This window comes from Pantherophis guttatus, chromosome 1 (genome assembly GCF_059756535.1).
Source record: "Pantherophis guttatus breed Tessera chromosome 1, ASM5975653v1, whole genome shotgun sequence".
NCBI lineage: Eukaryota > Metazoa > Chordata > Lepidosauria > Squamata > Colubridae > Pantherophis > Pantherophis guttatus.
Window position 1 is genome coordinate 125792176 of NC_142063.1, and position 25569 is coordinate 125817744.

At 42.8% G+C, this 25569-nt stretch overlaps 1 protein-coding gene across 12 annotated transcripts in view; it reads right to left on the reverse strand.

Moving 5' to 3' along the window:
* Positions 1-25569, reverse strand: part of CLASP1 (cytoplasmic linker associated protein 1) — a 236845-nt gene that overhangs the window by 179255 nt on the left and 32021 nt on the right. For 7 of the 12 annotated variants that reach the window (XM_087881742.1, XM_087881736.1, XM_060687902.2 and 4 more), the window contains exon 2: positions 15741-16229. In XM_087881742.1, coding sequence (XP_087737868.1) covers positions 15741-15935 — 195 coding nt within the window. In that variant the 5' untranslated portion in view covers positions 15936-16229. The remainder of the gene's footprint in view (positions 1-15740; positions 16230-25569) is intronic. The other 5 variants (XM_087881743.1, XM_087881738.1, XM_087881741.1 and 2 more) reach the window with 1 other exon arrangement.

Sequence of the window (25569 nt, forward strand, 5' to 3'; positions counted from 1 at the left end):
GGAAAGGGGAACAAAAGCCTTTTGTTTCACTCAGTTGTTTGCCAAGCACTGGAGGATTAACCCATGCATGGATAGTGGGAGCAGCGCACAGGAAAACATATCATTTATTGTATTGTAAGAGGAGGTGATAAGTTATTTCCAGAATTCAATAACACTTAAGGGAGTCAGAAAAATAAACATGGCTTTGTGAAAGAGGCCTTTGGTCTGCTGTGATCATCTGAATTCAATAAGAGTGTGCAGAACTGTGTATTCTAATATTTCTATAATTTTCAAATACAATAATATGCTGAAAGAATATATGCCTTTTTTTAGGGGCGTGTGCAGCAATTTGAAATTTCCCCAAAATATTGAAACACGTATCATTACTTAATTCAAGTTCCGCCCCTCATGCATTTGCATACAATATTACAATATAAATAGGAAAGATAGGAACTGATATCATAGTATAGGTTTTGTTACTTACTATTTGTTCTAGGCAGGGGTGGGGGTGGGCTAGGGTACTTTATATAAATGAACTGTATGATAAATTATGTGTACTCTCTCTTTTGCATCAATTTAACTGAAGGCCACAGTCTTATCATTTGGGATGGGTTAGCACAATGTTATCATGTCCTGATCTATAAGGCTATTGCCTCACTAATAGTCCACTGTTCCCAGTTAGTCTAATTCTGGTTAAGCAGAAGTTTTTTTCCCCCAATGGCCAGGGTTCTGAAAATATTTGTTGGGTCCATGCAGGAATTGGGCTTTTCCAAGGACATAAATTTCGGGCTTCCATTTGAGCGTGGTCAGAACCATCCAGTTCTATTTCTCATAATAATTACAAGAACAAGAATCACACTGGCTCTCCAAACTCTCGAAAACATTTGTCGTACGGGAATAACATATTTATATCATGTGTCAAATCCACAAAATTGAACAGTTTTATGTCGAAGGCAGCATTTCCCAGAAATTATGTTGATTATATAAGAATAATCTAATATAAAAAAGGAATATAAAAAGTTTGTTTGGGATGAAGTTGAGCAAGAGAATAAATTAAAATTCACATTATACTCCAAATCCAATTGAGGCCAAAACTTTGCCTCAGAAATAAGGTAGCCTTTTTCCTGTGATTCAAACAATTGAGAACATTGAGATTTCTATTCCCTTTATCTTCTTCTATAAACAAAGATAAAGTCTTATACTTCACCCACATACGGCTTCAGTACTCATTAAAAATGGCAGATAAAGGTCATGTTCTTCTCTGGGCACAAGGACCTTCTCTTTCTTTCATAACTCTCCCTGAGAAATACAGTCTGCAAGCTAAATAAATATTCATAACTCTTTGCACCTGAATTTTGATCCTGTTACTGTGGGGGCACTTCAACAGCCATAACTTCAGAGCCCAGGCACAAGTAACATTTGTTCAGGGCGCTCTAACTTCAAGTGGTCACTGAATGAATGGCCATAAATTGAGGACTACTTGTAATCCTTTTTAAAAGCCTAAATGATATTTTTTTTAATATCAACTCCACTATCATCATGTTTTCAAGCTTTTAGGACCAGTTGCTTTGCACAGTTGTCTAGTTGGCTCCTTTTTAGAAGCCAAGTGCTTGTTTTCCTGCATATTTCAAACTGTCAACAGGTAATTTTCCCACCCTATCTCTCCTTCACACCCTTCCACAAGCTGCTACTAAAATACAGCCATTTTGCTATATTGTTTTGCACTTCTCATGAAGTAAAGCATAACAGCCTACTTTCTTAAATACCTCAATAAATTTGTAAGATGGGCTTCAAATTAATATTGACTCTGACAGAGTCCAGCTGCTACAGCTCCACTTGAATGCCAATTACCCTTCCCCGTGATACTCCTCATATTGATAATACCAGTCTAACCTCAGGAAGATTAAGTTACTGGATATTACAGATATAGCAAAGCAACAAACAAGTCAAAAAGCACAGAAAAGGGTGTGGACTCACAGATTTCAGGCATCCCAAAGATATATACTCACCTTGGCAACTTCAGAAAACATTTGCCCCTGAAGCAAAAATGTCAAAATGATAGCATTGGCACCCTTCCTAAAGTCTACTGCCTAAAGCAACAATTTCACATTACTTCACAACACAGCTGCCCTTGGTCTGGTGTAGAAAATGAAGAAAATTGAGGGAGGGGAAGGAAGTATTTAGTGAAAAGCTTTTATGGATTTAAAGCAATTTTGGACTGCTGTTAGTGCTTTGTCCTCCTAATCACAAACTGATGAACGAACAAGGGCGAAGGCGCAATATTCTTAAAAACCATATTGCTATATCAGAGAGGCTGCTATTTAAGAAACCCACACAGATTGTGTCCAGTGAAATGGACACTGTTTGTCTTTTATTTTTTTAAAACAAGTACTGAGAAATTAGGTCAGGAACTCCTGAAAAAATTACACAGAATGCAAATTGCACCAACAAATTGAGCTTCATGCAAATGGACATAAAATCACAACAGCTGCATTAACATATTCAGAGAAGTGCTAGTTTAGATAGCTGTCTACACACTCACTTAGCATAGATAAAGAGGCTTAAAAATCTTCCATAGGGGATAATTTTTCACTTAGAATGAGAATGAGTTATAAATAGAGGTGCATCCTACTTAATAAAAGGTTGTGCAGGCTCTACAGAAGTGTTTCAACACTGTTCCAACTTTATTTAAGGTGTTCTGACCTCAAAATCCCCACATTTCAACCTCAAAGAAGAACCCTTTCTATTTTGTAGGATCACTTCCACAGAGGTCAAGGCAGCTTATTTTGAATTAAAACTCAAAATATTCCACCTAGTAGTTTTGTTTACCATTCCATTTTTAATGAACCTATATAATTTCTGCATCTGTATAAACTTGTATTTTTAATCTGAAGTCTAGCATAACTTCACCCATCATTTAATATATGACTGTATTTATGACATATCATAGCTTGCCGAGCTACATAAACACAGCTACTCTGCTTTGTCAATAATGGCTTATGCCCTAGCTTTAATGTGAATCAATCATGCAGAGATGATCAGAAAGGCAGCGGTTAAAACAAAACATGATCTAGCACAGTGTTTAAATGTAATTAAGATTGAGAACTGCAGATCAACAGTTATCCCATGAGTCATATTGCTAAGGGTGTAGTCTAAGGACATCCAATTTAGGGGACCACTTGTGTTGCATGACTACAACACTCAGTAATAAATGTTTTTTTAGGATAATTATCATCACAATATTACATCAACCGAAATCAGAATGTGTGCATTACTTCTCTAAAGCAGTTTCCTTCTTTCTCCATACTTCACAATTAAAAAGTTATAACAACTTGTTTTCTCAGGAAAAAGAAAAAACCCTATGAGAAGAGGTCAATAAAACGCTGCCTGTTTCCCATTATTGCTTCTAACAACATTTTGTCCACTGGAGTTCCACAAAATGAAAAGCCTGTTTCAGAAAGTGGACTTCTTAAACTGCCAATGATTGTTATCAGCTTGTTATTTTAATACACCCTGCACTTTAAAATAAGCTTAAACCATCTGCTCCTTCTCTAGTTACAGAAGGCATAATCAACCTCCAGCCATGCAGAAGAATATAGACTGCCAATCTCTGTTTACTTTGCTCTGCATTTCATGCAACTCTCACTGCTAATGGTCTTTAGAAGCCTCTCACGTGGCAAAGAACAAACCAGCATCAGACTCCACATTTGCATGGTGCAGGCAGGTTTCTTCTTCTCACTTGATGCAGCCTGTCAAAGGCAGTATGGCCATTGTACATTTTTACAGACATGAAGGAATGTGTGGCTCCTTACACAATCACCCTCAGCAATAAAGGCACAACTACACGTTCGAATTCCCCTGCAAAAAGTGATTATAGCAAGCTAGTGGTTAAGGCACCAAGCTAGAAACCAGGAGACTGTGAGTTCTAGTTCCGCCTTTAGACATGAAAGCAGCTGGGTGAGACTTTGGGTTAGTCATTCTCCCTCAGCCCAACAGGACTGTTGTTGTGGGGAAAACAGGAGGAAGAAGGAGTATTAGGTATGTCTGCCATCTTAAGTTATTTATAAAATAACTTAAAATAAAATCGATAAAGGAGGGATAAAAAATTAGAAGAATTAATTATAGAAATGATATTTTGTTCTAAAAATCTATAAGATGTAATGTGCTTTCCAAAGACCCTATCCTACTCTTCTGCATTTGCTTTTGCAGCCATAACTTGTGTCAGGACACTATTAATCCAAGGAATTCCAAACTTCCCCCCCCCCCCTTTGTATCAGACAAAGAATATTTTACTCAAGGATAGGCCGACCCTTGAATTTTTTAATTAAAACAGCATGCAAACTGTTGCGACCCACAAATACACCAACCTACATTTTTTCATTGTATTTTGGTTAAAAATTTGAGGGTCTGTTTATCCGCACTTGGGAGTATATACAGTATTTCCTTACATTGTATGCATTAGTCATAAAAATAGGCTTCCCTTGATTTCTTAAAGGATTTCATTATATTTTCCAACAATTGTTTTTCAGAAAGCAGTTTGTGGCAATGGAAATAAAAGATATATAATTTTTTACATTCAAAATACAAGATCTGAATATTTTTTCCAACAACATCCACCTTGTTTTGTGTCAGTTTTCATTCTCGCTGTACAGATTTCCCAACCCTTATAATCTTCCCGCATCCAAGATTCAGAATGCTACAATTCAAACCCACTTAGGGGACAGTAGATTAGCGAAGGCCACATTAATGTATCTACAACCTTACAACCTACAATGTCTACAACCCTTTTGAACCTTTGGGATTTAACTTACTTAAAATATCTTCTTTTTTCACATAGCATCCATAAGATAAATTCTGTGGTCTTTTTATTGTGAGATAAAAGTAACTTCTCTGCATTCTAAAGGAGTTGCATTTTCATAACACTAATTTACAGCACTGTTGATACCACTACCCTGAAAAAATACGTGTTAACAACTGTAGCATTTGCCACAAAGAATTTGATAACTAAGTAGTTATAAATAGGGCCCATATGGCAGTGACCAATGCTTAAAGATCCCATGCTGTTATCTTTCCATGGAAAGAACTGTGTGCTTCAGATGGATCTAAAGCTACAGTACTTATTTTTTTTCTTTCTGTGACAGTCTTCCTGAAATTCTATTAGGGCTATTATACATCTGCTGGGGCCCCTGCTTTTGAACTCTCCTTAAATGGTCATTTTCATCTCAAATATCAGCAGGGGAGGATCAAATAAGAGGTCTGTCACTTTATTTATTTATAAGGACATTTGTAGTCTGGAATTGTGAGGCAGATACACCAAACTCATCACAAATGTGTAACAACAGAAGCGGTTTCATTTGGCATTGCATATGATGTGCATAAAATTCAAAGCTGGCATTTAGACGCTGAATTAACGTTAAAAGATGATCAGAAGTACTTAGGTGTGGTTAAAATGTAGAAAGTCCTTGATGGAGTTTCAACATCTTTTTTTTTTTAAATAAAATCAGTCAGGATGGGAATAGCTACCTAAAACTGTTGTTGCTGTTCCCACTCTCAAGAAGAAATACAAGACTAAATAAAATACGAGTCTGACTCAATGGCTTTTATGACAATTTAATGATGCTAACAGAGCAACTGTAAAATATTATCAGCATGACAAATATCAGGTTTAAGTTTCAAAACAGCCCCAGCCCAATTCTTTGTGCCAGACAGAATTATTTAATATGGCTTGTTCCAGGTGTCTGGCCAAAATTTTCATTTGAGAAGCAAACTATTCATTTCATGCTGCCATAAAGATAACCTTTATTGTCATTTTTTTCTGTGAATAAAGAGGCTACTAATCTGATCATTCCATTACCAAAGCTGGCTTCAGGATCATAGAACTAGACAGGACCACGATCATTCAGTTCAACCTCATTGTCAGCACCCAAATCCAAACTAAAGCTAAAGACACATAGCTGTTTAATTTCAACTTGGACATGCACAGTGCCTGGATGTCCACCAACACTTTGGGTAACCGGCTCTTCTGTCAAAGAACTCTCACTGTGAAGTGATAGTACTAGCCCTCCATTAGCATCTGCCTTCCTATATCTTAACTCCATCACTCTGCAACAAAAGAGAACCAGACTTGATCTTTTATAGCAGTGGTTCTCAACCTTCCTAATGCCGCGGCCCTTTAATACAGTTCCTCATGTTGTGGTGACCCCCAAACAGGGGTGGGTTCTAATTTTTTTTACTACCGGTTCTGTGGGCATGGCTTATTTTGTGGGCGTGGCTTGGAGGTCATGTGACTCGGTGGTTGTGACTAGCTGGTCATGTGACCGGGTGGCCATGGCTATGTGTATAGGGACTACTCAGAGGGCTGAAAAAAGTCATTTCTGACAGGTCCTCCCACTTTTGACTGGTCCTCGCACTTATGACCATCCTCACATTTATGCCCGTGCAGCATTCTTAACAACCATGTCACTCATTTCACAACTGCTTCTTTTCACCATGGTGATAAGATAGGGCAAAAAACGTAAAATGTGAGGATAGTCGTAAATTCGAGATCTGGTCAAAAGTGCGACGACCAGTCAAAAATAACTTTTTCAGCCCTCTGAGTAGTCCATGTGCACAAAGGACTACCCAGAGGGCTGAAAAAAGTGATTTCTAACAGGACCTCGCACTTTTGACCGGTCTTCACACTTATGACTGGTCATCATTTATGCCCATTGTAGCATTCTTAACAACCGTGTCACTCATTTCACAACTGCTTCTCTTTACCATAGTAACAAGATAGGGCAAAAACGTAAAATGTGAAGACAGTCGTAAGTTCGAGGACTGGTCAAAAGTGCGAGGACCAGTCAAAAATAACTTTTTCAGCCCTCTGAGTAGTCCATATGCATAAAAGGATACAGCAATAGAGAGGGATGAAGGAAGGGAAGGGAAATTAGAGTAGGAGTGAGGGTCAGAGAGGGAGGAAGAGAGGAGGAGAAGGAGAAAGGAAGAGGAAGTAGGGAGGAGAAGAAGAGGGGGAGGAAGAGAAAGTAAGAAGGAAAGAAAAGAGAGAGGTGGTAGATTTGAGGAGAAAGATTGCTGTACAATAAAAAAGATGAAAGGGAAGAAAGCCAACCCCAAACAAATATAAAGATATTAAGATAAAGAAGGAACAGTTAAACTTTAAAGAATAAAAGAGAATGGACGTTGTCTTACCTGAACGTCCCTTTTCTGGGCGCTGCGTACACTATCCATGGATGGGAGTTAATGCTTCAGCCTTTGGCAAACAACTGAGTGTTCTTTAAGACAAAAAAGACCTTCCCCAGGGACTTCCCCTTTTCCCTTTGCTTAGCCACACCCCCAGTCCCATGATCCCCAGTCTGAGCGAAGATGTGGCGTAAAAGAAGGATCAACGACAACTAGTGGTGTAGTAACACTCATAACTTTATTAACTAAACTAAAACAACGTGGCTAACTGCATAACGGAAAACAGCCCTCTACAGTCGGGCAGGCAGCCCATAGATATGGGCGGGAATGGATAGTGTACGCAGCGCCCAGAAAAGGGACGTTCAGGTAAGACAACGTCCATTTTCCTGTGCGCTGCTCCCACTATCCATGGATGGGATATACCCAAGCTTAAACCCCTAGGGCGGGGGGCTGACTGCCCACAGAGTCCTCTCCGGTCACAACTCGTTGGAGTACCCAGCGGCCGAATGCCGCTTCGGCTGAATCATAAGCGTCTATCTTGTAGTGCCGGATGAAGGGCGACAACGAGGACCAGGTTGCCGCTCTGCAGATATCCGCTACTGAAGCCTGCGTAGCCCAGGCTGCTGACGTGGCCGCACTTCTAGTGGAGTGGGGGAGAATGTTGTGCAGTAGCGGCTTAGAGCTTACGTCATAAGCTAAGGCAATGCAGGCTCTGATCCATCTGCTGACCGTGGGGGACGAGATCTTCTGGCCCATGGAGGCCGGGTTGAACGAGACCAGGAGTGCTTCAGTGCGTCGGAAGGGCGCCGTTCTGTTTATGTACGTCCGGATCGCTCGCCGGACGTCCAGGGTGTGCCACCTTCTCTCCCTGTGGTCTTTTGGCGCCGGACAGAAGTCCGGTAGGGTAAGTTCCTGTGCCCGGTGGAACCAGGAGTTCACTTTTGGGATGAAAGTCGGGTCTAGACGGAGGACCACCGAGGACTCTCTAAAGATGCAGAGGTCCCTACGGATGGACAGAGCCGCTAGCTCTGAGACTCACCTCGCTGAGGTGATTGCTAGTAGAAAAGTCACCTTGAAGGTCAAGTGTTTGAGGTTGACGGAAGCCAGAGGTTCGAAGGGAGGGCCCGTTAGGGCCTGTAACACTAGGGACAGGTCCCAGGTTGGGTAACGGTGCACCGTCGGCGGGTGGAGGTTCGTAGCCCCGTGGAGGAACCCTCTGATACGTGGGTGGTGTGATAGAGTCTGGTAAGGTGCACAGGATATGACGGTTGATAGAGCTGCCGTCTGACGCCTTAGGGTAGCTGGGGCCAGCCCTTTGTCTAACCCGGCCTGTAGGAAGCTTAGAATGTCCTGAACTGATGCTGAGGTGGGGTCCACGTGGTGACCGGAACTCCAGCTGCAGAAAGCCCTCCATGTCGCCTCGTAAATACGAGTTGTTGACGGGCGTCTGGCTGCCTGAATGGTGCTGACGACGCTATCAGGTAAGTTGTCCTTTTTCAGGATGACCCGCTCAAGTGCCAGACGGCTAATTGATGCCACTGAGGATCTGGATGGTTGACCTCGCCCTGGCACAGTACCACCTGATGTGGTGGGATAACCCACGCTTGTTCCACCGACAGGGCCACCAGGTCGGCGAACCACGGCCTTCGGGGCCAGTTTGGGGCCACCAGGAGTAAATTGGCCCTCTCTGCCAGCAATTTTCGAACCAGGCGTGGGATCAACGGAATTGGCGGGAATGCGTAAAGGAGGCCCGCTGGCCACCTGCAGTGTAGAGCGTCGTGGTCCTCTGCTTGTGGCGTCGGGTAGCGTGACATGAACCGGGGGAGCTGGGCGTTGGTTGGAGAGGCAAACAGGTCCAACACTGGCATCCCGAACCTGGCGGTGAGCTTGCTGAAGAGTCGAGGGTGGAGTTGCCATTCTGCCTGGTCTATTGTTGTTCGACTGAGCCAGTCTGCTCTTACATTGGCCGACCCCGAAATGTGGTCTGCCTTGATCGATAGCAGGTGTTTCTCCGCCCACTCGAATATGGCCTCTGATTCCAGCATCAGGGAGCGGGATCTCGTGCCTCCCTCTCTGTTCACGTGCGCCTTGGCCGAGATGTTGTCCGTCAGGACCAGCACGTGCCGGCCCTGCACCGTGGCCTGGAAGTGGGGCAGTGCTAATCTGATCGCCCGGAGTTCCAGCAGGTTGATGCTGCTGTGCTGCTCGACCCTGGACCACTGGCCCTGTGCCACCCCGTTGTGCAGGTGTGCTCCCCACCCCCGCAGGCTCGCATCCGTGGTGAGGATCAGTCTGTCCGTGTCTAGGAACTCTGACCCCTTGGAGAGTGCGCTGGATGTCCACCATTTGAGAGAGCGTCTCACCTTGGGGGTGAGGGTAACCTTGCGCTTCGAGTTTGCCCTCCCCGAGCGTTGAAAGGGAAGCAGGATCCACTGGAGGGCGCTCGAGTGTTTGCGTGCCCACGGAACGATGCCGAAACAGGAAACCATCTTCCCCAGCAGGCATGATAGTTGTAGGAGGGAGGCCCTCCTCCCTGCCTGGACTCGGATGGCCAGTTGTTGGAGATTCTGGACCCTGTCTGGTGAAAGAAAGACCTGGCCTCTGGTGGAATCTATCACTGCCCCTAGGTGCAGGATTCGAGAGGATGGGTAAAGTTGGCTTTTCTCGAGGTTGATAGTGAATCCGTGGGTTTGGAACATCTCGAGGACTAGGTGTCGGTCCCTGGCTGCCTGGTCGTGAGTTGACGAGAGTATCAGGATGTCGTCTAAGTAGCAGAGGACTCGGATCGGGATGGCCTGGAGCTTGGCTGCCACCACTGCCACCAGTTTGGTGAAGGTGCGGGGTGCCGACGACAGTCCGAAGGGCATGGCCCGATACTGGAAGTGCTGCCCGCCGTACTCGAACCTCAGGAACTGTCTGTGGTCCGGGTGAATGGGTACGTGAAGGTAGGCCTCCCGAAGATCGACTGACTGGAGGAGGTCCCCCTGTCTCACCCCCGTTAGGATTGACTGTAGTGAGTGCATTTTGAACCTGTGGTATCGCACAGACAGATTCAGCCTTTTTAGGTTTAAGATGGCTCTCCATCCCCCCGAGTTCTTGGGGACAAGGAATAGGCTTGAATAGAACCCGGAGCCCTGGAGGGCCGGTGGTACTGTCTCTATAGCTCTGACCTCCTGAAGGTGGGTCAGTTCTTGTATCATCAGGGCCCGCAGTTCGGAGGACTGTGGGACAGGGCACTGCACGAATCGTTGCGGCGGCGCACCTACAAATTCTATTGATAGTCCAAATGAGGTGGTGCGCCTTACCCACGAGTCCGATGTTGACCGGGCCCATTGCTGGTGGAAGAGAAGCAGTCTTCCCCCTATGGGCCCCTCGGTCCTGGAGTCACTTGTCTCTTCTGGTGGGTTTGAAGCCTGCCCCCCGGAAGGGTCTTCTGGATTGTTGATTCCTGCCCCGATCTCGGAAATGTTGTCTATCTTGTGATCTGTCGCCTCCCAGGTAATTGGAGCGTTGTGAGAAGGACCCCCTGGGCCCTGAGCGGGGGCGAAAGGGCTGTTGGACCGGATAAGGTGAGTATCTCCGCTCGTGGCGGCGGTAAGACGATGGCAAAATCTTCCTCTTGTCCTTGTCCTCGACTAGGACAGGATCCAGGGCTGCTCCAAATAGGTTGGGAGCCTTGTAGGGAGCTGCGGCCAGCTTCCATTTGGTTTTGAGGTCCGCCTTCCAGGGGCGGAGCCAGAACAGCCTCCTTGCCGTAACGGTGGAGGCTAGAGCCCTTGAAGCGAACTTTGCTGAGTTCAGGGAGGCATCTGATGCATACTCGGTGGCTGCTATAATCTTATTGATGTCTTGGTGCAGCCGGGTGTCGTCTGAAAGGAGTCTTTCTTGCATCTGGCGAAGCCAGATGAGGGCCGCTCTATTGAAAAAGGACATGGCTGTGGATGTTCTGACTGCCCAGGCCACTGCCTGATGTGCTTTACGGAAGGCCCACTCCATCCTCTTCTCCTCCGCCTTGAGCCCATCCAGTGCCTCTGAGGAAACTAGTGATGGGGATGATAGTGCTGCGACCGGTTGGTCTACCGTTGGGAGGAGTAGCAGGTCCTCTAGTTCAGGGGCCGAGCAGTAAAGTTTCTTGTCTAGGCTACTCGGTGTAGTTTGAGAAGCTGGTTGCCCCCAAGCATTTTGGATGATGTCAGAAAATAGTTGAGGACAGGGGATGTAGTCCTTCTCCTGTTTAGACGACTTGAAAAGGGCATCATGTGGCCCCGCTGTAGAGGGCGGGGTTGGTTCTACGTCCCCCGGCATACCCAGGTTAGTTGTGAGTCTCGCCTTGTGGAGGAGCGACCTAAATAGTGACGGTCGAAAAAGCCCGGAGAAGACTGGTGTGTCCGGGTTCAGCCCTTCGTCTTCTGAGAACTCAACGTCCTCAGGGGCCTCGTCTGCTTGGTCTGACCCCTCAGAGGAGGATTCTGGTGCTGCGGGGGCGCGGGACTTGTTCTGGACCTGTTGGTGTGGTCCCTGGACCTGTGCCGGCTGCGGAGGAGGGACCGCCTGCTGCCAACTGGCGGCTAGGAAGGATGACAATGCCGTGGAGAACATGGCTTGGAAATCCAACTGTGTGGGCGGTGGTGGTGCCCCTTGCGCTCCTACGCCCGGGCCCCGAGACGGCCCTGCCAGGGAGAAAGGTGCTGGCCCGCCCCGTACAGGGGTGGGGGTTCAGTCCTGTTGGGTCCCTCTTTCCATTACAGTCGGGGTCACCGGGGTCTGGGCCAACTCTGTCCAGGAGACCGGTGTTGGGTCTGCCTCTCTGGGTGTGGTAGCAGCCGTGCTCTCTGGCCCTGGCCCCTTGTTAGGTGACAACTCCAGTGCCCTCTGGGCTTTAGCGCACTGTCGCTCTAGCGCCTGATGGCGTCTTTGGGCATCCTTGTCCTGGAAAGTCAGCCCCTTTCCGGATTTGGATCTGCGGTCGGTACCCTCAGACCGTTTCCGGGCACTCTTCTTGGAGGACTTAGCCCCCTTGCGAGGCGGGCTTAAGTCCAGTTCTGGATCCGATGAAAAAGGGGGGTCAGACATGGCCAATTGTTGGGAGCAAGACCACCCCTCTCCGTTTGTGCCCGCAATCTCCAAGCCAGGTGTTGGTACTGGTGAGGCTTGACCGCTCTGCGCCTTAGATTGGGAGGTGGCAGCTGGGAGCCCGGAGGTCTCACCAGCTAACCCCCCCTTTTTTTTTTTGGTGGTACCGCCCTAGAGGGAGGGCGTAGAAGAGCCTCTAGGGGTCGGTGGAGGCCTCTGCTCCCAAAATGGCAGCCCGCATGGAATCCAAGATGGCGGGCGCCACGTGGTGCTGGCTTGGGTGCCCTCCGCCAGCTACGGTCTTATGCTGGAGGCCCGAGGGTCCAGCCAGCTGCCGTGCCTGATTGCGCTGGGTTCGGCCTTCCTGTAGCACGGTGGCAGCTGGCAGGGCTAGCCAGGCGAACCGCGGCTGCACGCTGCTTTGTTCGGCTCGAGCGGCATGGATCCGAGCCGCTCGCTCTTCTCTATGCCCCGCACAGCTGCTGGTTGCTTCAGTGAGGCTGGGGCTTCAAGCAATTTTGAATTTGGCGCCGTGTGTAAATGAGCAGCGTGGGCGGCTCAGCTTTCCGATCCGGCGCCCAGCTGATCAGCGCTGTTGCGAGCGGCGCTTCAGCGAAGTCAAAATACAACGAAAAAAATTAAAATAAAAGGAAGACCCCGAGGGAAAAGGATACTCAAAAATAAAATAAAATCCTAAACGCCCCTGAGGAAGGGTGAAGAAAACTCAAAGAAAAACCCCAGGAATAAGGGAAACCAATACCTTAAGGCAGGAGCTCCCGGAGAACACTTCAGCGTTGCCAAACAACTGAGCGAAGACTGGGGATCATGGGACTGGGGGTGTGGCTAGGCAAAGGGAAAAGGGGAAGTCCCTGGGGAAGGTCTTTTTTGTCTTAAAGAACACTCAGTTGTTTGCCAAAGGCTGAAGCATTAACTCCCATCCATGGATAGTGGGAGCAGCGCACAGGAAAACAAATATGAATAAATAACAATAATTAGAAACACACATACAAACATACAATGTATTTTCTTTTAACAGAGTATTTGGTTCACAAATTTAAACAGTGTTTAGTCATTTCAATTAAATTTATAATTTCTATGTTTCCTTTTTGCCATATTTATTCCTCATCTATTTTTTTTAAAAAACCAGTATTACCCTTCATCCTCATCTCTAATCTTAATCAAATTCAATTTTTCCCTTCTATTCTATATTATACCCCTTCCCATTGTCATCTATTTTTGTATCCATCCTCACATTGGTTAATTATGTAATATTACAATTGTTTAATATGAATTCAACATTTTAATATAAATCAATTAGTTATATAACTACCTTTTTTGTATATTAATCAATATGAACATGAATATTCCAATTATTTCTATGCAATCCAATTTCTTACAAATCAATTAATTATATTTACCAATAATAATAAACCAAATAATTTCCTCCATATATTCCTCCAAACCACAATTTAACCATTTCTGCTTTCAACACAATATACAATTAATAGTATCTCAATTATTACAATTCCCTAGTTAAAGAGAGCTTTTTTTCTTTTGTGTTTTAAAATCTTGAACTCTCCTCTTTTTCCCTAAATTTCCCATTGTCTGCACCTACCTTTTTTGGTGAGGAAAAAGAAAAGAAATCTGCCTGCCTAATTTTCCAACGTTGCAGCAACAGCAAAGCAGTTTCAGTTTCGTTTTTCAGCATAGCTAGGGGAAAAAAAATCTGCTCCAGCAAGCAAGCAAGAGCAAATCAGCTGAGAGTCGGGAGCCGATCTAATCAAGGGCTAATTAACCTATGCTGAAGCTCCGGGGGGCCAATAAAATTACAAAAAAACACCGAACCATTTGTTAAATTGCTGGCTCGCCCACCACTATTTATTGGCAATAAATAGTGGAGCGGAGGGGCGGGGCAAGCCAGCAATTAACAAACAGTTCGTTTGAAGCCCCGCGGCAAGAATTTAAACAGTTTTTTTTCCTCTAGCCATCAGCTGGGACTCAGGAGGCAGCAATAGATTGGGAGTGGGCGGGGTAAGCGAACGGCTGGCGATCCAACAGAGCAGAGGGTGAGGGTGAGTGAAGGCGTGGGGGGGGCGCAAGAGAGGGCTTTGGCGACCCCTGCGAAATGGCCATTCGACCCCCAAAGGGGTCACGACCCCCAGGTTGAGAACCGCTGTTTTATAGGAAAACTTTTCAAATCTTTGAAGAATGCTTTCATATTCCCGCGCCATTGACTTTTCTCAACACTAAATATACTCAGTTCCTTCCATAGGTGGGTGTCACATACTGTAACAACCGGTTCGCCTGGAACCAAAAATGTGAGCATGTGCCTTCCGCGCATACACACGGCATCAAAAACCCGGCGATTATATATGACATGATAACACCAGGGTGGGTGGGTGAGTGGGCCGAACCAGCAGCAGCCCACCACTGGTTCTTTCCATCTCTCTCCGTGTAAGACTTAGCTTTTAGACCCGTGGTTCCAACCTTTTTTTGGCCATGCCCCACTTAACCATCTCTAAAATCCTGATACCCCCCCTCCCCCAGTGACATATAATTACTATTCAAAAAGTGAACTTCTACTCATGTGGAGAAAGCCGAAAAGGCCATTAACCTGGTTTAAACAAGGTTTCAAATTGCTCCCATTAAAAATCAAATTGTCCCCCTGTGGGGCATGGGCCCCACTTTGGGAACCACTGTTCTAGGCCCTAATCAACTGTTCAAATTCTGACCACAAATTACCCCTCTATTGGCGTTTACCTCACAGAACAAGTCAGTCTTGATGCTTTGCTTTTATATCGTTTTTAATGCATATAGAATGCAATAAGAATAGGGATAAATTGTATAATGAAATCCATTTCAGTGGTGGGCTAGTACTCAGTTATTTGATGGAGATAAAGCAGGCTCCATATGAAACAGATATTGACATTCTAATCTTAAATACATACTTCTTTTATACAGATGGTTTCTTGGCAAAAAAAAAAATGACAAGTACTAGTTTGATCTTCTACTTAATTCATTAGATTTATAACCAAATTTCTTCTAGACGCCAGCATGAAACGTCCTTCTCTCACCAACTGTTCCTACCACAACAATCCTGTGACGATATTGATTAAAGTCAGCCAATTAGCCTCCATGACTTTGTAAGAAGTTAAATCTGAGTCCCCAATCCTGAACAGGTACACACACACAGGCTATATTTTATCTTGGATCACCATCCCAAGCACCCAGCAAAGATAACCAATAACTTGTCAAATTCAATTACATGGTTCCTTTTTTTTATTTTCATTGGAAAGTGCATATGCCTACAAGTTGGTGTGAGAGTTCATAAGAACAAAGGGGACGGGGAGGAAATACCACAAATGAAGGCTTATGGTGGATCAGTAAGAAATGTGCTGGGCCTCCAGGGATTTGCAATGTGAACTCATTGTTCCAAAACTGACTGAAGAACCTGTGCAAACACACAAGGTTTCCCCCTTCACACTCCTGTCTCTGCAAATCAAGCTTACCTTATAATTGCTGGAATTTACCCACGAGGTAGCAAGGCCATCAACCATTTTGTCCAGCATGGTCTGATCATGTTCAAGGTCAGCAGATTTCTGTTTATCTGAGAAATAATCTATCAGTTCTTGGCCAACCTGAAGTCGTTTCCCAACATCTTTCTGCAGAACCTGCATCAAGCAGGACTCCATTGTGGGTTCCATAATGTTCTAGAAAGAAGGCGGAGACAAAAGTGAAACTAGAGGGCGGCAGGTTTGAAAAGTCCTCCTGTAGATATTATCCTTGAGGTCGCCTTTGTTTGAAGAAGGTTACCAAGGTCCTGGATTTCAAAGATGTGATTCTGGGAATGACAACAATGCACCATGTGTGTCTAAAGAGCAGCTGGCAGGTTATTAAAAGTTCAATTCAAAAAACTAGTAATAGATAAATAAAGCAGAAAGCAGACCAGCCAAGCTATAGGACCAGGTTTGTGGTGCTTTCCAAATCAGCAGTCCATCCTGAAAGAAATTTTAAAGAGGCAAAAGTTAGTGTCGAATCTTACGCAGAAATCTACAAAGCACAAAATCCCAAATTAGATATCTGACATTTCCATTTAGAAAGAACAAATTTCCCCTGCAGCTCTTTTTCAACGCACCATTATGACAACCAATTATTAAGTTTCTAAAAATGGGGACTAAAAACTTGTGTGTTTTTGTATCTTATGTAGTACTGAAGTCTGTCTTAAAATTAAAACATGAAACTTTAATATAATAAGATGTCAAGTGTTCAGAAAATATGCACGCACACACACACACACATCACCTCATTTTTTTTTTCAGTAACGAAAACATGAATCCAATATGGACTATCAGGTATCATATTTAAATAGAGAAGACATTTTGTTACAGGATCTATGCATCCAAACCAGGTACTACATCAAAGGGCCGGGGGGAGGGGAGAGAAAATGCACAACCAAGATACAGAACAGCAAGGTTTAGGTTAGTCTTAAGGGAAATCAATACTGGATGAAGGTTTCTAAATACTAAAACAAACATCATATTTAGAATATGGCTTAACTGATACTGTGGGAGATGTTCCATAATCAGGAATGTCAGAATGCTATTCTGAAACCTTCTCTTGCTTCAGGGCAAGCAATACACTGGCATGAATGTTACGTCATTCACAACACTCTCAGAAAGCATCTTCAGGTCTCCATATATCTTTGCCCTCTTTGGGATTTTCTGAACTGTGCCTGTCTTTCCCACTGAATGTTGTCAGAGCTCTTTGCAGGATCCTTGCTAGAGTTGTGCAGCTATTTGGATGCAATGAAAGGAAGCTTCTTCTCTAGTTACACATTGATTCTATTTGTCAGCAGCTTGTTAGAGAAGGCATGGCTTTCTCAAGGCTTGCCATACTTGCACCCGAAAATATGTGAACTAAGGAGGTGTTGAGGAGAAAGCAAACAGCCTTACCACATAGCATTGTCAAATATCTCCTTACTCGACTTGATATAAAGTTCTTATTGTAAAATACAGTGCTTGGTTTCTGCCAGATATAACAACACCCAAGTAAATTCAAAAGTTACTCATTTGAGCTACCTGTCCACAGAACATTCCTCTAGGCTATTACATGTTTGTTTGTTTGTTGTGCATGTGCGTGCGTGTGAACTTGAAATGACCATGAATGTTCTGTTTATTGAGCAATAGCTTCCACCTTAGCTCTCTTCCATGAATCTCATGTTTATCCAATTATTTCTTTCTGTCTCTCTTTCTCTCTTTCTCTCTCTCTCCCTCCCTCCCTCCCTCCATCTGCAACGGGAACCAAAGTTTGTGAGATTTCTACAGTGAATGGCCCAAAGCAACCTACATTGTTTAATGAAGCTACCTTTGATTATTGGATTGAAATGACTGTATTAAAGGGGCAATTAATACCAGTGGCCCATTGCATGACAATACTGTGCTTATGAAATAAATTTCCATGTCATTCATTTACTCAGCCTCTCTTTATAAATCAGCAGCAATCACATGAAGCTTTGACAATATCCAGTAAAAAAGATACTTCAAAACTTCAGAAAATCTGAAAGGAGAATCTGCATTTAAATTGTGCATGTGTATGTATAGTTAAAATCTTATGGCATCTCAAATCTTGCAAGACTTCAGCATTCAAACATGAAATCACATGAGAAACAAACTTTCAGAAAGAGAACACTGAAATCTTGTGAGCTGCTGGAGTGAGAATTCTGTAATCTCAAATGTCAATTATTGTAAATTTTTTAAAAAAGTATTTTGGTACCCAATACATTAGACAAATTTTTGTCATGGTGTTCTCCTTCTGAAAAAGCTGCTGAATCTACCATATACATATGTACAGTACCTTTAATACAAATGTGCTAATATAAAAGCTGGATTAATCACATCGGTGTTGGAATATTCCAACTGCTCAATTTTACACATGCCCAGTCAAAAATAACCCTCACTGATTTCAAACTTATCTGGGAGCCAGCCACCTTGAATAAATCGATAGGTACAGGTTAGTTCTCAACTTACGATCACAATTGAGCCCAAAATTTTCATTGCTAAGTAAGGCACTTAATTCTGTTTTTCCCATTTTATTATGCAAATCACTGCATTTGTTAAGTGATAATCCATTCATGTGATCATTAAGCAAATCTGGTTTCCCCACTGACTTTGCTTGATGGAAGCCGCTGGGATGGTTATAAATGGTGATGACATGACTTGGGATCATATATGCCATAAATACATGTCAGTTGCCAAGCGTCCGAATTTTGATCGTGTGACCATGGTGAATGCTGCAACAGTTGTTAAGTGTGAAAATTGGTCATCAGTCAGTCCGGGTGTAACTCCAACTGGTCACCAAATGAATGGTTGTAAGTTGAGGACTACCTATATAAATTGCAAATATCAGGTATCATGATACCTACTGGCAAAGTTCTCTAATCTCAGACACCTGGCATCCTCAGGATTTCTTTCTGAAGGCAATCGAGCTCCTAAATTGACACACTCCTATTTCTAATGCAACTGAAGCCATGAAATTAAATACTATGGATTATCATAATTCAAATAGAAAAAAAGTTGGATTCAGCTGTCAGTTCGCAGACTCCCCTTGTTATGACTGCTAATTTAATGACTTCTCTGAGGTAACACCAAATAAATGCAGGGGCACTTTGCTCTAGTACCCAGGTTATTAATAAGAAGTGCAACCATAGGTGCAATCCACATGCTAATTTGAAAGAAATTTACATTGCAATGATTGGTATGTACATTTGCAGAAACCTGAGTTGACAAAATATGCATTCTTAATCTCTTAACCTGTTTCACCAGCTAAGGGAAGACAAAAATACAACCGTGCAAAAGGTAGGACAACAAATTGCTTAGAGTAGTTGCGATTAACAAAAGGATTGCTTATAAAAACTGAATTCTTGGTTTCTATCACTACCACACGGTCGTGGTAGACCAGTACATGGTACACCAATAGAAAATGATGTGCTCAAGCAGGAATAGGGACCCCAATTGAGAGACCTTGGGAGAAATATTTCCTTAAAACGATCTAAAGCAGCCTTGCCCTTTCAGGCATCCGGTATTACCAGACTCCTACATCAAACAGGTTTCGATATGCTTGTTTTGGCTGCTTGTTAAGAGCAATTTTGGAATGAGTAAGTAAATAAAGAAAAACTCCCTCACTTTACCATGTTAAATAGTGAATGAATTTGATTACACAACCTGAATTTTCAACAAGATAAGTGGCACCAGGTAAACTATCAGGGATGGGTGATACAATCTAGGCCCAAGTTTATGTATAGCTCAACAAATATTTCTTACCAATACTAGTAAGCAGTATTCATGTTTAACTGGGCACTGAAACAATTCAGAATTTTGCTTCTATTTCATTTAGAATTATCTGAATTCATATAAATGAGTCTATTCAGACTAAGGAGGACTTATGTTGGCTAAAGGCTGGATAGCTAACTTTACTGTTTGCAATCTCATCACCATCACCCTCATCACATCATCATCATCATCATTATGAATGCCTTTCATTCAGCAGTGCAAGGCTGCATAGCTAGCACTTCCTTTTTCCCATTACAACACCATGAGATAGATGATCCGGTCACCTTCCATGATTGAGACTGGCCCTGAATGTAGGCCTCTCCAGCAACCACCCAACACCTTAACCACATGAAATACATACATAGAGAATTAATCCAAGTTTTATTTTGTCCTTTTCCTACAATCCAAGCCCCAAAGCACTACTTGCAAGCAGAACTTCCCATGGGCACAAGGAAAATACACACTGCAGGTTCTCCTCATGACAACAGGGCCAGCTCTTCTGTATCACTTTACCAGCAGCTGCAGCCTCGCACTTCCCTGCCCCCTTATAACAAAATGAATTTCCCTCATGTGTGTACTCTACTTTATTAAGTCTGACAGATACACAATCTCGTCCTGTCCTCCGGCCATGCTCCATAGTCCTTCAACCTTGCAACCATTCCTTGGAATAGAGGAAAACTCCCACCTGCCTGCAGAGAACAGTCTCTTTACCCTTAAAGGACTCAAGTCCAGCAAGTCTCTTTTCATTTGATAAAAATAGGGCAGATATAATAATAATAATAATAATAATAATAATAATAATAATAATAATAATAATAATAATAATAATAATAATAATAATAATATGACATGCCTCTGGTTCTGCAAAAAAAAAGTAGGGCACGCTTCAAGGAAAATGGGTCAAGTTCAGCAGTAAAGTGTGTGAATGGAGCAGAGATAAAAATATTTTTAAAAACCTTGATACATAAACAAGCAGAGCAAGGCCTAAAGGCATCATGCCATGCAAAACATAAGAAGTGTAGTCTAAGTGACCTTTATCAAATCAAAGGAGATTTCTGCAGATCTGTCTCTTCTTTCCCTTATGGGAGGATGTAGGAGGAGAGCTCCCTTCATCTGCAGGGCAAAGAATCAGAGTCTTAAGCTTCCATGAGCTGCAGCTCACTTATCAGACCTCCTGTTTTTTCCAGGTCATCATTCTTACAATCCTCTTCTTTTATGAAAAGCAGCTAGAGCCCCTAAAGTAAACCAATTCCTCCAAAACAACTCCTCTAGCAGAAGAGCTGCCTATTACTGTGCTGTATTCTGTTACTGCCTGCTTTTCCATCATTTTAATAAAAACATTTATTTTAAAAGAATAAATATCATGACGAATGTTCAGCCAACTGCAAGATTCCAGCTGAAGTCTCAAGACATGAGACAAGAAATTGCATAGCAGTGAAAAAAAAAAAAAGAAAAGAAAGAAAAGACCCACAGTTTTTAATTAATGAGTTATAGGACATTGGAAATGTATCATATTTTTTGAAGTATAAGACACACCTTTTTCCCCCCCAAAAAAGAGGGTGAAAATCTGGGTGCGTCTTATACTCTGAATGTAGCCCCGCCCAGCCTCGCATATGGCGATTTTAGAGGCTGAAAGAAGCCTCTGAAAGAAGTTTCAGAAAAAAAACCTCTGAAAGGCTTTTATCTAAAATAATATGGCAAGCAACAAAAGAAGAATCAGTAAAGGTTCTAATCAAACTATGGTAACAAATCTGGAGAATGACACAATAACCAACATGTCGGAAGAGGTTAATCTATATACCAATACCAAAGAAAGGAGATTGAACAGAGTATAGATAGTCCTTCAGAATAAAAGCCTCTGAAAGAAGCTTCAGAAAAAAAAGCCTCCAAACGGAGGCTTTCAGAGGCAGAAAAAAAGGTTTTTTCTGAAACTGAGTTTCAGAAGTTTCAGAGGCAGAAAAAAAAGCAAGACACAGAGCTCACAACCAACGAACCTGTTGCTAAAATTCACCTCTTTGAACAGCTGACTGGGGGTATTCCAGGAGGTGATCCACCTACCAATCAGTTTTTTTCTTATTTTCCTCCCCAAAAACTAAGGTGCATCTTATACTCCTGTGCGTCTTATACTCTGAAAAATACAGTCATCAAAAATATCAAAGGGCCTTGTCTTTTGCCTACTTTTGTTTTATTTGGTCCTGCCCTAGGATAATTTCATTTGGCGGCCCCTGTACATTTTTCCTCTCTTCCAAAAAGGGGTATCTTCCCTCCTATTTTTCTTTCAAAACAAGAATGAAGTCAATCAGTGGTTCTTTCTCTCTTTTATTTCTTTAGCAATATTTAACAATGCCACTGATTTTTTTTTTCTGTTTATCTTTGCCCTTGTTTGGTAAATTCAGACTTTTTTCCCCCTCTTTTTTTTTGCATCCAAGTTGTAAACCAGCTTGCAAACCCTAGAGCCAAACTTAAGACTTCTGTTCTGTAAAGTACTTACATAGGAATCTATCCTATGAATGGGGTTCTACTCACAGGATGACTTCCTGGAAAACAGGAGGGAATGTATTAAGAACTATCCTGAACAACAGGACAAGGGTTCCTGGAGGCTGCAAAAGGAACAGGAAATTAGAAAATAAGCAGGGTTTTACGATAGGAGGAAGAAGAAACATTACTAACCTGCACTATAGTGATAACACTACACTGATAACTGACAATGCAAACGATTTGGAAGATCTAAAAGCCAAGGAAGACAGTGAAAATGGGATTAAAATTAAATATAAAGACGACCAAATGACAACAAGTAGAACAAGCAGCTGTGGAATTTGACAATGAAGATACTATGAGCCACGGTGGCGCATGGGTTAGAATGCAGTATTGCAGACTAATTCAGCTCACTGCCAGGAGTTCGATCCTAACCAGATCACGGTTGACTCAGTCTTCCATGTTTCTGAGGTTGGTAAAATGAGAACCCAGATTGTTAGGGGCAATATGCTGACTTTGTAAACCGCTTAGAGAGGGCTGTAAAGCACTGTGAAGCAGTATATAAGTCTAAGAGCTATTGCTACTGAAGTGCTGGATAGCTTCTGCTTTTTAGGATGAACTATCAAACAGTAAAGGAACACACAGTCCAGAAAAATTCTAAAAAGTAGCTCCTGATAGAACAGCCATTAAAATGGAAATGTTGTTCAAACGCTGTGATGTGTTTATAACTACAAAGATAAGAATCATGCAAACCATGATATTCCCTGTGACACTATGAAAGCAAAAGTTTGACTTTAAGGAAGCAGGATAGGCAGAATATTGATGCATTTGAAGTATGGTGTTGGAGATGACTCCACAGAATCCAATGGACAGCCAAGTAAACAAACCAGTGAGTCATTGAACAAATTAATCCTAACTCAACAAATTATTCTACTTTGTGCTCAAAGACTTCCTTCCAAAAGCTGCATTCCCTTCCTTAACCTTTCTTTCTCAAATATTCCATTACAAAATATTATGCTCACATTCTTTCCTAAACAATACAATACCCACTCCACTCACATACCAAAAGGGTTTGCTTCATTCAGATCCAAAAAGGATTGTGCTGTGGTATTTGCATGTCAGCTAGATACAATTGTAGATCAATTAAAATCCTGTTTTAAGATCTCTAAGAAAAGGAAGCTGGTTAAATTATCATATATTTCCTAAACAAAGAAGCACATCAGAAAGAGAGAGGCTGCGTCTTGAGAAAAAGCAATTATTTAACTTAAAATGAAGATTCCTGCAGTAGGTTAAAAATCATTTACTGTGACATATTTCATATGGACTGCTTGCAATAAAACTACAAATTGTACACATATAAAGAGAACATACCATGAGAAAATGAGCAGCATTTGTTGCTTCTGGTCCTTCACTGTATAAATTCATATACCCTTTCTATTCCTATTTTCTCTAATATACCAATCCACTTAACTGCAGGTAGTTCTCAACTTACGACTGGTCACTTAGCAACTGTTCAAAATTATGACAACCTCCCCAAAGCTATTAGTGACCCAGTTTCAAAGTTCCAGCATGGCCCCACCCAGATGACATCACAGCACTTTAGGTCTCAGCAACCAGCCCACATTTACTGCCATTTGCAAATGTGACCCCGCAATCATATGACAATTTGAAGCATTTTGCCAGAAACTGGTGTTTCTGGCAAAAAAACACCCAACAGCAAACAATGGATTCACTTAATGACTACTTCATTTGTTTAACCATAAAATCAAATCCGGTCACCTGGTGCCCCACTGTACAACCATCAGAACTTACAACCTTAATTGTCAGGCTTGATTACACTTGTAACTCCGATATTACCTACAAATGTTTCATGATCTAATGAAGTCAAACAGCTAAAGCATATACGGTAATAAACCTGCTGATCTTTCACAAAGCCACACCTGCTTTTGTTGGAGCAGACAGACAGGCAGATCTTCTGGAAGTAGTCCTTCAAGCTTTGCAGATTTAAAAAGGCAAGGAAGATTTGTGCCGCAAGAATGAAAAAAGGAAATACCACAAGCAGAGGCTTTAACAATGGTTCAATAATATCAAATAAAAATATGGATATAAATGAACCACGCTGCATGGTTTATTCTGTAACAATTGAAATGTGAAGTTTCTGTATTTTGCATTGATTGTTGGTATTTACCTCATCCCTGCTGCCCAATTGTTGTCCTGGGAAACTACTGTTAAAAATATAGATATTCAACCCAGATTTAATTCATAAACTGCATGCATATACTGTATATTTGGTGGTGATAGTAGTAGTACCTAATTAAATGAGGAAGACTGTATGATTTAATGCAGCGGTTCTCTGCTGGTGGTATATATACCATGGTGGGACTTAGAAGTAATCTTGAAAGGACACAGGATTAGAAGCTGAGGATTTTTAAGGATTCTTTTAAAAAAACCAAAAATAATTCATGTACATATTTAAATACCATTCTTGGAAAAATAGGATTTTTTGTTTCTGGCATTATGGTATCTACGTTCTTCAATAAAGTGATTATTGGTGGGACTCAAGTTTCAGAAGAACAAAGTCCCTGATCACCTGAAATGTCCTTGCTCCAATGAAATGGTAATTCTTAACCTTAACAACCTTAAGATATGTGAACTCCAACTTCCAGAATTCCTTAGCCAGTGTAAGGGAACTCTGGGAATTGAAGTCCACACATCTTAAAGTTGCAAGGTAGAGACACACTGTACTAGATTTGGAGGGGGGAAAGCCTTATGAATAAGCTCCCATTTATTATGAAATGGATGAACTCAGCAAGTTTGAGCAGATTTGACATTTGACCTGCACAAATAATTATTTCCAGAGAAGGTAATGGTTTTTAAAAATGTACAATCTTAAAGAAACACCCACTCTCTTCCCCATACTGTAATTCTTCTGAAGACCTCATGCTAGCGCTATTGAAAAGGATCGTTGGTCTTACCTGATACGTTCCTTCTCGTTGCCAGCGTGGGTAGTGCCCATCCAATCAGCTTGAAGGACTGAGCCTGCCAATTATTCTTAGTCCCGCCTCTGTTGCCGGGCAGGCCAGCTTTTGGCGAAGACTGGAAGACAGACTTGGTGTGTGGGACAAGGAGAAACCAAAGACAGAAAGATAGAAAAATGCCCAGTCCAGCTTGAAGAAGAAAAAGGGGAGGGTCTGGCTGCTGTCTCCACTCAACGAGAAGGAACGTATCAGGTAAGACCAACGATCCTTCTCCATTGAGAGTGGAGACAGCAGCCAGCGTGGGACATACCCAAGTTCACTGTCCCGAAGTTAGGGGGGGATCACGCTGGACCGCATTGTCCTCTCCGGCAACAACTCTCTGCAGAACTCGGCGACCAAACGAGGCTTCAGCTGATGCAAACTGGTCGAGTTTGTAGTGTCTGATGAAGGGGCTAGGAGAAGTCCACGTGGCCGCCCTACAAATTTCCAGCAAAGAAGCCTGTGTAGCCCAAGCTGCCATCGTAGCTGCGCTGCGGGTAGAGTGAGCTGTCAAACCT